Below are 16,752 nucleotides of genomic sequence, written 5' to 3'. Positions count from 1 at the left end.
GCTTGTTAGTGGTTTGAACCAAGGCGATGGTAGTGGAGAGAAGTGGATGGATGTGCCATATATTTTGCAGGTTGAACTCATGCATGGTGAAGATTTTTAAGAGGTGAGGGTAAAGTAAGCATCAAGGATAATAAAAATAGACTAATTACATTGAGTGTCTACTGTCCAGTTGCTATTCATATTTAATCCTCATAACAAGCTTATGAGGTAGGTACAATTCGCACCCGCATCTTACGTGCAATTCGTTTGTACAACTTTGGGGCTGGGAGTAGAAGCAGTAGTCCTTGGGACCTGGTTTACGTAAAAAAGCGGGTGCCTGGGGGTGAGTTGGGATGGCTCTGCCTGCGGTAAAGGGAAGGAGTTGGCTACGCGTCCGCGGGGGCAGGGACGAACCGCGATTGGCCAAGCTGCCCAAGGGAGGGTTGCGCAGATCCAGCGCACACTGCGGGTGGGAAGCTACAGTCCAGCTCAGCCCCTCCAGCTGCTGTCTCTACTTTCTCTGCGACTTAGGAGGGGGGTGAGCGCGCGGAGCTGAGGAGGATGCAGCACCTGCTGTGGCCTAGGGGCTCCGGGGGGTTCTGGCTGCTCCTCTGCTTCCTGCTGCTGAAGAGCCGCCCAGGGGGCTGCAGCGACATTAGTGGCCACGGTCAGGAGGAAACCTGGCTGGGGCAGGGGAGGGGGGTGCGGGCAGACCAGAGAGCGCTCCTGAGAGAAGTGGAGGAGGGGGCCTCAAGATTAGGAACTCAGGAGGAAAAGGATGTGTTGAGGGACGTGAAAAGAGATCAATGTAGAGAGCGTCTTGTAGAAAGAGACGCAGGCTTGAGGTGGGGCTCCGCATATGGAATCTGGACTTAAGAAAAGCGACGGAAAGACGAGTGGGCAGAGGGAAGTAAGCCCCGCCTATGCCGCCATAGGAGAAGTAAGACACACCGAGGGGCCACGGAAGAGAAGCCCAGGGCTGAGGGATAGGCAGGGGACCCGGATTTCTGGACAATAGGAGCAGAGACGCACGGGTACGGGGTCCTGGCTCCAGAGAGAAAGCTGGGCGGAGAAACGAGCTAGGATTTCATCACAAGCCCTCTGAGCCTGGTATCTGCGCTCTGATTTCAGATCAGAAGGGGAATGTTAGGCTGGGGTAAAAGAGAATGGAGGGGGAAAGAGTCCATCCTTCTTCCTCTCCCTCCACTCTGAGCCTCCGGGGTAGACCAGCGCTGACAACGTCTGAGCGGCCAGAGACCGACTGCGCAGACTCGAAGATTCCAGTGCCAGGCGCCTGGGGAAGAGCGCGCAAACTCCTAGTCTGACGCCAACTTTCCCCGCCCGATTCTTGAGTTTAGAGGCCAATGCAGAGGGCTCGCGAAGAACTGTGGGAGGAGGCCTGGTGGCGGATGACAGGAGAGATGTGTGTGTGGCGGGGGAGGGGGACGTTCTTGTAGGGATGCCTCTGCCGCCCAGACGCCTCTTCCAAGCCACGCGTCGGTCACTCCCTCAGCACCAAGGACAGCGCCAGGAGCCCCGTGGGTCTGGCAGAGGGCGTCCAGGTCACCACTTCTCCTTTCTGTCCTGGAAGGATGCCTCAGACAACAATCTCCCTTCCAGAAGAAGCTCTTTTCTTTCTAATGAGGGTGCTGGAGGTTCTGCTCCTTCCGAAAGCCAGGAAACTGGTGTGGGAATCCATTTGATTTCGGAGGACCATTCCCTTTTCTTAACGCCTGTCCATGACTCATGGTAATTCCACTATATAAAAAATGGACTCTCTATCAACTCTACCCCATCTACTTGGAATAATGAAGGCGTTGTAGCATTAGGGATTATCCTCTCCCACACTCCGTCGTTCCCCTATGCACAGTTAGATAAACTGTGGCTTTCAGGACAAAGATCCGGACACACAAACCCTATGCATACCAATACTTGCTTCCTCAAAGGATTCTAGGCCTCCTTTCCAATCTCCTCCGGGCTTCCAAGCCTTTGAGATGCAGTTCACCTGCTTCCCATGCCCCATTTGTTCATCTGATTATCCATTCCATGTGTATAGCTTTCTGAGTCTCTGCTTACTTCATCCTCCACAGGCTGCTCTTTGCTTGTAAGCTTGGTTCTTATCTGGAAGTTGGCATCAAAGGCAAATGAGGTTCCAAAGAACAGGGCAGGTGGTGATGGGGGAAGGGAAAATGAAAAGAAGGAGGACTTGAGAGGAGGAAAGGGTCTGGTGAGGGGGAGAGAGACCGGGGAACCCAGGGGTAATAGTGGAAGAAAGATGCTGTTCTTCAGCTGGGATTTGAAAGGCTTCTGGCCAAGCTCCTTGTTGATGCCACCATTCTGCCTCTTAGATGGTCAGGGCCAAGTGGGAATGGGGCGGCTCTGGCCCCTCCAAGGATTTGCCAGTCCAGTTTTCCAGCACTTAGACAAGTTGTATTCCAGCAGATTGTGCCCCAAGGTGAGTAAGGGCTGGAGAAGAGTGGCTGGGACCTGATCAGAAAAGTTGGAGAGAGTGAGGGGCTGTTTGACCTGAGGATGGGCTCTCTTCCCTAGATGTCTCTACTTGAAACTTTCCTGTCATGCTCACCTCATGGAGAAGGGGGTATGACTGGAATGGGGGTGGAGTTGGATGGGTGGGCTCTTTGCCCTTGAACACTCTGGAAGAGGCCAGCATCCAGTTCCTTCTGATGAGTCCCAACCCCTAGTGCTATCTGAGTTTTTCCATAGCCAGCAATCCTTAGGTTCTCAGCCAGGAGAACACACCTACACACCACTCAGCCTCTGAGTAAGAAGCAGAATAAATAGGATGATGAATAGATAGGAGGCATGAAAAGGAGTGAAAATTCCCTTGGAGACAGAAGGCTGACCCTTCCTTAGAGTAGAATTTCATGGATGGGGGAAGGGTCAGAAAGGAAATCTACCCTGAGTTCATATTACTGCTGTTACTACTACTGATGTCTAATATGTGTGTGATACCTTAGAGCAATGGTTCTCAAAGTGCATCAGGACCAGCAGCAGCATCACCAGAGAACTTGTTAGAAATGCTCATTCTTGAGCTTCACCCCAGACCTACTGAATCAAAAACTCTGGGTGTGGGGAAGAGTAATTTGAGTGGGTTTTTTTGTTTTAAAGATTTTATTTATTTATTTGAGAGAGAGAAAGAGAGCATGAGTGGGCAGGGGGGAGGGTGAGGAAGAAGCAGACTGCCCGCTGAGCAGGTAGCCTGGCTCAGGGCTCCATCCCAGGACCCTGAGATCATGACCAGAGCTGAAGGCAGACACTTAACCAACTGAGCCATCCAGGTGCCCCTAATTTGTTGGAATTGGGAATTCCAGAATTTGGAAATTCTGATGCACACTAAAGTTTAGGAATCACAGCCCAAGTTTTCTAAGCACTCTTTACACCCCTAATCTCATTTAGTCCTCACAATAGCCTCAAATGAATCAGCAAACAGAATACAATCCTAGTGGAAGGTTTACTATACTCCAGGCACTATGCTAAGTAATGTTTATACACCAGCTCATTTAGTTCTCTGCACAAGTTGTGATTCTTTATCTACTTGAGGGAGAGGGGGATTGCTGGTCTCACTCCAATTCCTGGAGTGGACCAGTCAGTGTGTCTCAGGTGTCAGTTCACCACATCCTTTTACCCTGCAGGTTTGTTCTGGAAGAATGACATTACCCAGGATGTGAGGGCCCAGAAGCACATCAGCAGATTCCACCCCCAAGATCCATGTCTGAGGCATGGGCAGGCAGCCTTTCCCACCAAAACCACCGGGATAAGGTGCGTGAGGTCAATGGCTGGCCCATGCTGTCTAGCAGACAGACAGCAGGGAGGGAATAGATGTTAAAACTGTAGGGAAGAGGGGCACCTGGGTGGCTGAGCCGTTAAGTGTCTGCCTTCGGCTCAGGTCATGATCCCGGGGTCCTGGGATCAAGCCCCGCATCGGGGTCCCTGCTCCGTGGGAAACCTGCTTCTCCTTCTCCCACTCCCCCTGCTTGTGTTCCCTCTCTCACTGTGTCTTTCTCTGTCAAATAAATAAAATCTTAAAAAAAAAAAAAACTACAGGAAGAGCTGCTGGCAGGACTATGAGAGTCATCTATGAGAGGTTCTGTCTGGGATCCATGAAAAACAACCACCAGCCTCTGCAGAAGGAGAGGAGATGGGTGTTAGCAAGTTTAGCTTCCATCTGTCATCCCTGTCTCTTTAGGGGCAAGCAAGAGGAGAAACTTCGACTCCTATTCCCCAAGGTAAGACTTACGTGTCTTCTCAAGAGTTTTCAATCCCTGACTTTGGATCCTATCCCTTTCCCTTCTGGAACCCTGTCATCCTTTTCTGCCTTCTTCTTGACTCCTGGCTTCCCCTCTCCCAGAGCCCAATGGCCAAAGTGAACAGGGAGCAGTGCTTTACCTCCAAAGTGGATTTGAAGACCCTCAACGAGAGGGGACCGACCCTGTCAAGGTAAGGGGTTTACTTTTTCTCTGGAGGTTGGAATCACCAAGAACCTCTTTAAAAGAGGGAGGCCCCTATGAAGAAGGGAATAGATATTGAGGTGTGAACAGATAAGCTGAAGAAAAGTTCTTTCCTTTCCCAATCAAAGGTTATCCCCATCCTCCTTCTCTCACAGAAACACCTGTGGGCATCTGTATGAGAGGTTGGGAGGGTATCAGTATGAGAGGTTAGGAGGGCAGATGGTGGGAGCCTCTAAGGATGAGATGATCTAAAAGATTGTGCATAGACAGAGTCTCACATAGGCATTGAAAGTTGCCAAATTAAAGCAAATTAAATTAAATTCCTTTTTTTCTACTCCATGGTCTGGGCAAAGTGACCAGGGCAAGGCTCTGGGTTATCTCCTTGAGATGCTTGAACTCTTCAGAATCTAGATTTGAAACACACATCTAGGGGCGCCTGGTGGCTCAGTCAGTTAAGCATCTGACTCTTGATTTCAGCTCAGGTCATGATCTTAGGGTTGTGGGATCGAGCTCTGTGTTGGGCTCCTTGCTCAGCGTGAAGTCTGCTTGGGACTCTCTCTCTCCCTCTCCCCCTCCCCCTGCTCACACTCTAAATAAATAAATAAATAAATAAATAAAATCAATCTTAAAAAAAAAACAACACGCATCTAGCACTCCCATCTGTCTTTATAGATGAGACATTGGGGCTGGTCAAGGGTCAGGTTCATGGCAGAGCCAAGACTGGACCCAGGTCTCCTGAATCGTAGACATTTCCCTTGCACAGCCCCTGCCTGTCCTCTCAGGGACTGCAGTGAGAATAGGGCTGTTCCAAACGTCAGACTCCTCCACACTGATGAAAGTCTTTTTTCTTTCTTTTTTTTTTTTTTTAGACTAAGACCTGAATTGCAAGAAGGTGGCAGCCAGAGGAAGGTATAGGGAGGGGCATCCCAAGCAGAGAGCACTGCAGTGACAAATGCCCCAAGGCAGGTATACCATTCACTTTAGAGGAACAGGTGGAAAAGTCAGTGGCAGAAGATTAGGTTGGAGAAGTAGGCCCCGGAATGACCATACAGGGGCTCATGGATCATAGTGAAAAGTTTGGATTTTAAGTGTAGTGACAACTTCACTGGGAAGTTTCAAGGAAGGAGTGACATAATGTGATACACAATTTCAAAAGGCCCCTCTCATGATAATGGGGTATAGTCTCTGTGAGAAAAGCAAGCGTGAAAACTGAGAGCCTGCAAGGAACTCACACCTCAGGGGGCTTCCGGACGCTCAGGCTCTCCTAGGAAACCAGTTCTCACTCCATCAAGTGACAGCTGGTCTTCCTAAGCCTGGAGTGGTTGCTGGGTCGAGGCATTTAGAGCTAAGTGACAGACCCACTTGTGAGGGATGGTTGCCATGGTGCTTCTGTGAATGCAAACAAGGTGCTGCCATTTTTCTCCAGCCCAGAGCCCAGGGGAAAAGCACAGAAGGGAGGGTGAACTATTTGTGGGAGCCAAGGGGACAGACAATGGGTGGGCTGAGTCACTGTAGCTTACATAAATCAGGCTCTTATTGAAGGATTTTGTGAAGGAAAGTAGGTAAGGAAGGGGCCACCTCCCCATATACTGATTCCAGTCCTTTGTTTCTTCTTGTTTTAGGACTTCTTTGAGCCACCCCCCACTGTGGGCCAAAGCCTTGTTGCTGACTGAGACCTCAGGTGGAGCCCCTCTGCCCCAATGCTCTCCCATTTGCCCTCCAGAGGGACAGTTCTAGGATGACCCTAATCTGGATCATTAAAGTGGACTTTCATGAAAACTCTTTCTGTGATTTGTCTTGAGGCAGGATGGGTGGGGTTTGGAAATAGCCAGAGCCCCCGAAGTAAAAGAATAGGGGTGGACCAGAACAGGGGTGCAGTGAAAAAAAAGCACAGCTCTTCGGTACTGGTAGAAGGCTGGTTTTTGTCTTGTCTTCCCTGAAGTGGGGAAAGTGAGAGAAGGACCAAAGCTGGAAAGCAGGCTTCCCCACTCACACCTACCTGCACTGTGTGGTCTAGTTGCATGCCCTTCCATGTCAGACACATTTGGACCCTGCTATTTTATGAGGGTCTTCCTCCCCCTGCCAGCCAAGAATCAAGAGAGAAGTGTTCTAACCAAAGTGTACACACATTAAATATTTTGATGGCTCTTGCCAGTTTGCTCCTGGTAGCTGAAAATCTTAAAGGGAGTGGGTAATCTGACCACCTATGCTCAGCCCAGCTGAACACCAGAATATCCTGTTTGCAGAGCTTTATACTTCTCAAGTACTCTCACACTCATTGGATACTCAGTGTAAGCAAATGGGCAGGTATCAGGATTTGATTTCTCTAAGGAGTTATGGAGTTGTATACCTATGCTAATGATCATATAGCTATAAACCTAAGTTTATAGACTTCCCTGGCTGTAAGTTATACTTCAATAATAAATAATAATAACTATGAACTTCTCAAAGTAAAAAATGTAAAAAGGGAATAGGAGAAAAGATGTTTCTGAAAAGAAGAAGATGGGATGATTTGCTTTACCTGCTATCAATACTCAGTATGAAGCTGTAGTAATTAAGAAAGTGTGGTATTGGGGCACCTGGAAGGCTCGGTCAGTTGGGCATCTGTCTCGCCTCAGGTCATGATCCCGGGGTCCTGGGATTGAGCCCCGCATCGGGACCCTTGCTCAGCGGGGAATCCGCTTCTCCCTCTCCCTCTGCCCTCCACCCCACTCGTGCTCTCTCTCTGTCTCTCTCTCAAATAAATAAATAAAATCTTCAAAAAAATATAAGATAGTATAAGAATAACTTCATGTCCTAATGGTTAGAAAAGATTTCTTAAAGAGGAAATGAAAGTGCAAAAAATAAAGGAAAAGATAGTACATTTAGTACATTAAATTAAGAATATCTATAAACTCTAGGGGCGCCTGGGTGGCTAAATTGGTTAAGCCTCTGACTCTTGATTTCGGCTCATGATCTCAGGGTCATGAGATTGAGCCCCACATTGGGCTCCATGTTTGGCAGGGAGTCTGCTTGGGATTCTCTCTCTCCCTCTGCCCTTCCCCACACTTGTGCACACACTCTCTCTCTAAAATAAATAAATAAATCTTTTTAAAAAAGAATATGTATAAACACAACTGAAGTAAAAGTTTTAGGATATACTATTATCTCTGCCATGTGAATGCAAAATTCTTCCAGCTATCTTCCCTGATAAGAATGGGAAATAAAGAATTTTCTAAGTCAGTGTTGTTCAGCAGAACTATAATTTATAATTATATATGTAATTTAAAAGTTTCAAAAAAAATAAAAATTTCTAGGGGCGCCTGGGTGGCTCAGTCATTACACATCTGCCTTTGGCTCAGGTCATGATCCCAGGGTCCTGGGATCGAGCCCCGCATCAGGCTCCCTGCTCTGCGGGGAGCCTGCTTCTCTCTCTCCCACTCCCCCGCTTGTGTTCCTGCTCTCGCTATCTCTCTCTCTGTCAAATGAATAAATAAAATCTTAAAAAAAATAAAAATAAAAAAATAAAAATTTCTAGTAGTCACATTTTTAAAAAAGTAAAAAAGAACAAGGCTCTACCAAGTCTCCTGTTCTCTGTAAAAGTGTGGCTTGGAAAGATGTTTTTTACTTTGATGTCCCACAGAAAATCACACTGGTCCATTATCTGTTGTTGTTGTTGTTGTTGTTGTCATTTTTCTTTTTAAATAGTCCTTTATTACAAATTTAAAATCTAGGGAAGCGCCTTTTTCCTCTCCCCAAAGAGTTCATACATATAGACATTGGAGCAAGTTCTTCATTGAAAGGTAACATTTATGAATTGGTAGAAGATGATATCCATGGACACCATGCAGCTTCTGATACACAGTGCAATCTTCAGACAGCTACCATGCCAAGGTCAGCAAGGTTGCCTCACCATCTAGAATTTATAGGTTAAGTCCCACCCTTAATGGGAAAGGATAAAATGTATGTGGTCCAAAGGGGGAAAACTATACCTAAAAGACTCGTGGATGAGTCCCCACATTTTCCATTTGAGGTGATATTGACTTTTCCTGTCCCACTGGCCTTTAGGATGTTTCCCCATGTGTATGACTATTATTCTTTATCTCTTTTTGCACAAAGATGAATAAAAACTTTCTTTGATTATAGTATGATCTTGGGAGGTAACCAGTGATACTTAAATTTGCTGGGTCATAAGAGATTGAACTTTCAATGAGAATACCCCATGGGCGCCCTTCAGCTTTGATTCCACAAGAAGAGAGAGGGTAAAGGAACTCAAAGAAATCCAACAGCCATCGGGTTGTAGGACAGCCGGTTCCCAGGTATATTTCATAATGCTGGGGTTGCTGGTAATGCAAATAAGGATTTTGTTTAATTCTGACCTAAATCCAGTGCTCATTACAGCTTACAAACACATCCTCAAAACCATAAATCAACACAAAAAGCATAAGGAGCCCTCCAAACAAGCCAAAGATCCTCATCATTTCAGATCTCAACCTGAGACAACAGAGGAAACAGGAAATCACACTGGTCCATTATTTTGATATTGTGGCAACTGGATATGGTGGGCAGAATAGCATGCACCCTAGATGTCATAAGACACATGCATGGAAGAAGAATGTCAAGAAAGTTCAAAGTCCTGCCACATTAATGACGTTTCTAAGGTCCAATTATCTGTTGCATGTCGAGATTCCCTCTCTAAAGTGAGACAAATTAATTGACCTTGAACATCTACCACAATAAAAAAGAGACAATACTCTTTATGGAAGAATGAGCCTCTTCGGCATTTGAGGCAACATAAAACACATTTAAATGTGCTACTCTGACCCATTCACCAGTAACCCATCAGGCTTTTAGTATGGCCTGAAGCAAGGAAACATTCTGCAGGAATTCCAGATTGTAATGCAAGCTGTCCTTTCACTTGATAATTATGACCAGTGGTCTCAGTAGCACTGGAAGTGTCTGCCGCAGACTGTAATGTCATATGAATCCTCTGGCAAGCCCCAGTAAGATTATTATAGTGTAGATCCCTAAGATTTTAAAGGAAGACAGTGCCCTTTTAGGCCATCATCTATTCTCCATTTGAAGAGCAGCTTAATTTCCTACCAGGCCCTGGTATACTGAACACCTGACCATGGGACAACCATGCATTGGTTTGCATTGGGTATTATCCAATCCACTAAACCATAACACTGGAGGTTAAATGGAAATGGTGTATACGAGACTGGGCCCAAGAAGATCTGGATGGAACAAGTTGCATGAGAAAGTAGCTTCCTTGCTTCACTGCCTTTCCCACAACCTTATTATGGCCTTATGGGGAATTCTCTATGACCAGCAAACAGACTGGGGGAAAAGCACAGAGCCAATTTATAGACATTTGCACAAAATGCAGGCATCAGCTGGAAATGGAAGGACGCTACATTACAGCACATTCAGAAGTGTCTGTGGATTACATCGATGAAGAGCAATCCCCTCTGTGGGAAGTTTTGTTGGTAGATCTGGTGGTCCACTTGGAATTGAAGAGGAAAAGAATTGAGGTATGTGTCTATACTGATAACAATATTCATGACTAACAGGTTGGTTGGCTGATCTGGGGTTTGAATAGAACAAGAAAATCTGTGGCAAGAAAGTCTGACAGGGATCACTTGGGATGAACACTGAGTGTGAAGATAGTCACAGCTTCCTATGTAAATAACCACGAGAAGACATAGACTATGGGAAAGCTTGTCAGTAATCAGGTTATGAAATGACCAATTCTGTGGATTTCAGTCATCCTCTTTCTCCAGCCAGCCTGGTGCTTTCTTAATGGACCCACATAGCGATGGATGTGGTGGCAGGAAATGAAGCCATGCATGGGCTTACCAACACGAATTTTCCTCCTCATGAATGGTATGGTTACAGCCACTCCTGAATACCAATTTGCCAGCAGCAGAGGATAATATTGAGCTTCCAATATGGCACACCTGGTGACAGATTTTTATTTTGAACCCCTTTCACCATGAAAAAAGGCAGCGAATTATATCCTGGATATGGATTTGCCCTTTCTGTCCACAATACTTCTGACAATACTCACTCACCATTAGTGAACTTACAGAGTGGTTGTTTTATTCATCTCCAAGAGTTTTGGAACCAAAGAGTAAAGGTCAGAGTGGCCCCCTCACTCTTATACCTCAAAATCTCTGAAGAAATCTTTGCTTCCCACCTCCTGAATGATGAGTTTGCAGGTGCTAGTGCCCGGGAGAGGAATGCTTACACCACAGTGATAGAGTTGAATTGGAAGCTGAGACCACCACATGGGTTCCTGATGCCACTGAACCTATAGACAGATGTGGGTATCACTATATTAGCCACAGTGATTGACTCCAATTATCAGGGAGAAGTTGAGTTGCTGCTACAAAATGAGGACCAAAAAAAAAAAAGGTTATTACTGGAGCCAGAGGAATTAACCTGGGCTCTTTGTATTCTTTTTCCCAGTAGTACTGGTTCAATAAAAAACTGTAGAAACCAAACAAAGCCAGGAACATCAAAGATTCAGATCCTGCAAAAATAAAGATTGGGCTCAAACCACCAGTTCAAAAATCCGATCCAGTCAAGGTGCTGACCACAGTAAGAAGGCCACGAAATGAGCGGGAGCATAAGGAAGTTGTAACTGTCAGTTTAAGCCTCAGGATCCCCTACAGGGAAGGGATTGTAGCAGCTGTGTTTATAATAACTTGGCACAGAAGTTTCTTTTTTTCTCCCATTTCTCTTCCCTGCTACTTTGTATCAGGAACAATGGCACTGCACTATGTTCTAGGTTTCATAAGAGAGTGTACCTGAATTAAGGGATGTGTGTGTCACTTGTCATAAAAGTAAGGGTTTTCGGGGCACCTGGGTGGCTCAGTCGTTAAGCGTCTGCCTTCAGCTCAGGTCATGATCCCAGGGTCCTGGGATCGAGCCCCGCATCGGGCTCCCTGCTCCGTGGGAAGCCTGCTTCTCCCTCTCCCACTCCCCCTGCTTGTGTTCCTCTCTCGCTGTGTCTCTCTGTGTCAAATAAATAAATAAAATCTTTTTTAAAAATAAATTAATTAATTTTAAAAAAGTACTGGGTTTTCATTCAAATAAAGGACAAGAGTAGAAGCTAGGATTAAGCTAGATATTCCCCATTTTCCCATCATATTCAGGCTCCATCTTTCTTCACCCTGATCTATGGCCCCAGGTTAATGTCTATGAACTATATCAACTGTACGTCCTTGCTCACTGGCTTATAGTTGGATTTGGCCAATAGAAGGTATTGACAAGTTATCAGGGTCCAAAGAGGGAGAAAATTCAGGGTATGCATTCCTCTGGCTCCCTCCCTGACTGGCTGTGAGTTGACAAAGGTCTATATTTCTTTACCTGCCCATACATTTATAAACAGATCTATAATTAAACTCTTTGGATTTACTTTGAGTGTACCATGGTTTCTGGCTGAGTTCAAGGCATCAGACTGTACACATGTGAAGAGAAAATTAGTAAACTGGACTGTAGTTCAAAAGAAAATATCCAAAATGAAGTACAGAGAGACAAAAGAATGGAAAATACAAAAGATAAGGTAGAACCATAAAAGATATCACATGACAGTCTAATATACATTTACTTGGAGTTCCAGAAAGAAGGGAACGAGAAAATGGGGGTAGAATCAATATTTAAGGAGATAATGTCTGAGAATGCCTCAAAATTGCTGAAAGACATCAAGCCATGTATTCAAGAAGCTCTTTGAATCTCAAGGAGAATAAATGAAAAGAAATGTCTCTCTAATGACAGCCTAGTAAAATGTTGACAAAGATAGGTTACCTACAAAAGAGTAACAATTATACTGACAGATAATTTCTCAAAAAGAGAGAGAGAGAAAGACAGAGGGGGGAAAGGGGGATCAAAAGCAGATACCCAGATACCTCAAGTTTACCGCTAGGATCTCCTCTCTACTTGTCCTCACCCTATTTCCTCTCCCAACAAGCTAACCTCTATGGACTACTTCAATAAGCTCCCTCTTCCTCTGGATCCTTTTAGGTTAGGACAATGGGAATACCTAGGAGAGATCAGAGGGAGGGAATGAGGAGAATGAGAACAGGGTGTCTTTTTTCCCCCCATCTTCCTCCCTTTAAGGTTGTCATAGGCTGCCTGCTCCCCCGGCACACATGTGCAACAGGAAACATGTACAACGGTATACACACACTACTCATGATAAACCAATACCGGGGATAATCCAAAATCTATATATCTTTACTTTTCTTTACAGTTTCATAACCTAACCATGCATCCTTAGGTTATAAAACTGTAAAGAAAAGCAAAGAAATAGGGTCAAAAAAAGAATGAATAATGGCCACCTTTGGGGGGTGCCTGGGTGACTCAGTCAGTTAAGCATCTGCCTTTGGCTCAGGTCCTGATCCCAGGATCCTGGGATAGAGCCTGCGTCAGGCTCTCTGCTCAGCGGGGAGCCTGCTTCTGCCTGCCGCTCCTCCTGCTTGTGCTCTCTCTCTCTGTCAAATAAATAAATAAAATCTTTATAAACAAAATGGTTACCCTTGGGAAGAGATAATGACTCGGGGACATGATAGGGTTTCCAAGGTGCTAGAAATGTTCTATTTCTTGACCTGGATTACATGGGTGTTCACTTTGTGATAATTTATTGAGTTGTTCATTTTTGTTTTATGCATTTTTCTGTTTGTTTTATTTCACAATTTACAAAGTTTTAAAAAAGGAAATAAATGAGTGAAGTGATAAAGATGGCAGGAGGAGGGTGCCTGGGTGTCTCAGTCTGCTGAGTGTCCAACTCTTGGTTTTGGCTCAGGTCATGATCTTAGCGCCCTGGGATCAAGCCCCTCATTGGGCTCATGCTCGGTGGGGAGTCTGCTTGAGGATTCCCTCCCTCTCCCTCTGCTTCTCCCCACCCCCGCTTGTGCTCGCTGTCTCTCTCTCTCAAATAAATAGGAGAAAATAAATAAATAAATAAATCTTAAAAAAAAAAAGATGGCAGGAGAAATTGTGGAAGGTGCAGAGAATTCCCTGAGTATATTTTATTATATAGTTTTGATTTCTGAAAAATGTAAATATTTTACATATTCAAAAAATAAAATTATAAAGTAAAAAAAACTTAAAATTGAGAACAAACTGAAACAAACAAACCAAATTATATATCAAGTTGGTAAAAATGCCTACACAAAAGAACTATTTCAAATGACTTTAGAATGCAGTATTTTGATGGTATACCCTAAGGGATTATATTCCAAGGACAAAATGAACTACCACACATCTTAAATGTCTTTATTGTTTTATTAGTAGGGTAATATTTGCATTATTATTTGTAAATTATTGTATTTATATTGTACGATTACACATATAAGCAATTATATTAATGTCATAAGAAATCAAAGTTTTCAGTGTAAGAATAAAGAGATATGGGGGTGCCTGGGTGGCTCAGATGGTTGGGCGTCTGCCTTCAGCTCCAATCATGATCCTGGGGTCCTGGGATGGAGCCCCACATTGGGCTCCTGGCTCAGCGGGGAGCCTGCTTCTCCCTCTCCCTCTGCCTCTCCCCCTGCTCATGCTCTCTCTCTCTGTATCTCTGTGTCTCAAATGAATAAATAAAATCTTTTAAAAAAGTTTTTAAAAAAAGAATAAAGAGATACGAGTACAAAATCAAAAGAGCTCAGTAAAAATCACAGTTAAATTTTAGTTGGAAATATGAGTGTGTGTGAATGTGTGTGTGTATCTTAATATTCTAGCTCTGTGCACTGAAAGGGCCTATAAGCAACGTCATCTCAGTTTCTATTATCACCCTTAAATCCCAGACTGTGATCTCTAAAGTCAGTCCTTACTAAAAGCTACCAAGTCTCTTGGAAGAATGGCTGCTTCCATGTCTAGGGCAGGGAATAAAAAAGATGAACCTGGTACATCTTGGAGTGATAGAAAGCAAGAGAACTGTCAGTGATTAGTAGGATGTTTCTTTTTTTTTTTTTTAAAGATTTTTACTCATTTGTTTGACAGAGAGAGAGACACAGTGAGAGAGGGAACACAAGCAGGGGGAGTGGGAGAGGGAGAAGCAGGCTCCCTGCTGAGCCCAACGTGAGGCTTGATCCCAGGAGCTGGGATCATGACCTGAGCCGAAGGCAGACGACTGAGCCACCCAGGCGCCTCTAATGGGATGTTTCAAAAGGATCTCAGAGACAGTTTAAAGGAGATTTCACTGACTTATTCTGAGGCAATTTGAATATAAAAAAAATTACTGCAATTGATTGATGCACATTGAATATATGAAAATCCATACTTCCATAGTAATGATCAAACAAGAAACGTCATTAAAATATTTTTAAAAAATTTATTTGTCACAGTTGGAGGGAACTACTATACCTAAATTCATTATGCTGCAAATTGGTAAACCAAAAAAATAAGAATGTATGCTACCTTTCCAGTTGGAGCTGTATTTCAGGGTAAATAACCCCAGCTGAGGAAGAAAGCTCTTCTTTATAAAATAATATCAGCTAATAAATGTTAAAGGGATGATAGAATTAGAAAAGTCACCATTTTGCGGCCTCTAATGAAATAATTTAGTCGAGGACGATCAAGGAAGAACAAATCCATTAGGTGAAAAGTTGATGGGAACTAAATATTTTCACAGTGCCAAAATATCACCCCACGGATTACATATTAGTCACAAGAGGGAAACGTAAGTTTACATACAGTGATCTGTCTTTACCTTAAACCAGTGATCAATTTTGGCATCACTAATAGTAGGACAGGCAGACATTACCCATTTCCTGAAATGACACAATTGGACGCATAAGCATCACCTATAAAGCATTTTGCTTAAAAAATATTTAACCTGATCCAATCAAGACTTTAGATATAACTCCTAGTTTACAGAAAATGCAGGGAACATACAGGATAGACACAGGGGAAATACAGGGAAATCTATCATGAGGAAATTATTGGACAAATTCAGAAGGTGGGGAGCTGTAAAGAAAAACTAACCTGGTCTATTCAACAAGACAATGTCAAAAATGGGGGGGGGTGTCTATATTATTTAAAGAGAATTAAGAAACATAACCACATGCAATGGTGGTCTTTGACTCCTATTTTTTTTTACTCCTATTTTGAACAAAACAGATGGAAAAAGGCATTTTGGGAAACAATTTGAGAATTTGAATATGAACTGAGCATTAAATGATATTAGAGAGTTACTGTAAATTTTGTTAGATGGGCATTTGGATTATGTGGGAAAATATCCTTATTTCTTGGAGATGCATATTGAAACATCTATAAGGGACACAGAATGTCTATAATTGACTTTTTAAAAGAAGCAAATTTGGAAAAATAGCAATAACTGTTAAGTCTAGATGATGAGTATATGCGTATTTACTATGCACCCTATCTTTTCCCGTATTTTGGAAAATTTTTAACGAGAAGCAAGAGAATAAAGTGATCAAACCTGAATTTTAGAAAGCTCACTCCCTAGCTTATTGGGTGAGAAGAGTGAAAGCAAAAGACTAGTTAGATGATTACAGTAATATTCGTGATGAAAGAGCACAGTGGTTTAGATAAAGTAGTGAATATGGAGGAAAGAAGAAATAGATGGGAGATACATTTTGCTGGTAGAAACCATAAATTGTTGATAGGCTTGAGGCAGGAGGGGTTAAAAGAAAAGAGAGTCAAGGCTAATAACAAAAGCGAGTATGTATCATGTCTTTAGTATCTACCAGTACAGTCATTGTTCTAAGTGATCCACATGAGTTTAATTCGAGTAATCCCCACAACCACCTTGTGAGGTAGGAATTATTAGCACATCTCTTTTACAGATTAGGAATTTGGGCTCAGAGAGGTTAAGCAACTTGCCCAAAGTTATACTCCTAGTAGGTGGCATTGCTAAAACTGGAATCCAGGCACACATGCATAACCATCCCTGGTGTTAAGGATGATACCAGTACCATCAATTGAGAGGCGTAACAGTACCTATTCTACTCACTTTTGTGCTCATTTTAGGGCTTATACTTAGACTCACGTATATTTCGTGGCCCCCACCCAACTGTAGCCCTTTTCTCCAACCTTGGGATTGAGTGATAGAGGTGGTACTCCTTGGGGTGAAACATTACGTCAAAAGGGGGTGGGGCCAAGTGGGAAATCTAGTGAAGCGCCTACTATTTGGTGGAGGAGACGAGCTGCGGGTACGCACCTCCGTAAGACAGAGCTCTTACGCCACGTATGACGCAAATAAGCGTAAGAGCCGGGGGTGGAGATGCCGTCACCACCCGCCCAGGGTTGGCCAAGTTGCCGCGAGAGGGGCGTATAGACCCCGCCTCGTAGGTGGGTG

At 44.0% G+C, this 16,752-nt stretch overlaps 1 protein-coding gene across 1 annotated transcript; it reads left to right on the top strand.

Annotated features, from left to right (window-relative positions):
• The first annotated feature begins 456 nt into the window (after positions 1 to 456).
• Positions 457 to 6,430, top strand: RESP18 (regulated endocrine specific protein 18). Its single transcript, XM_078069997.1, is given in 7 exon segments — positions 457 to 646; positions 2,328 to 2,401; positions 2,404 to 2,434; positions 3,633 to 3,759; positions 4,187 to 4,226; positions 4,349 to 4,437; positions 6,071 to 6,430. Coding segments are annotated over 7 exon segments (582 nt in total). The 5' UTR covers positions 457 to 540; the 3' UTR covers positions 6,186 to 6,430.
• The last annotated feature ends 10,322 nt before the right edge of the window (positions 6,431 to 16,752 follow it).

Source organism: Halichoerus grypus, chromosome 4 (assembly GCF_964656455.1).
Source record: "Halichoerus grypus chromosome 4, mHalGry1.hap1.1, whole genome shotgun sequence".
Lineage (NCBI taxonomy): Eukaryota > Metazoa > Chordata > Mammalia > Carnivora > Phocidae > Halichoerus > Halichoerus grypus.
Note: the sequence above shows the minus strand (reverse complement) of the source record. Positions and strands in the feature narration are given on the sequence as shown.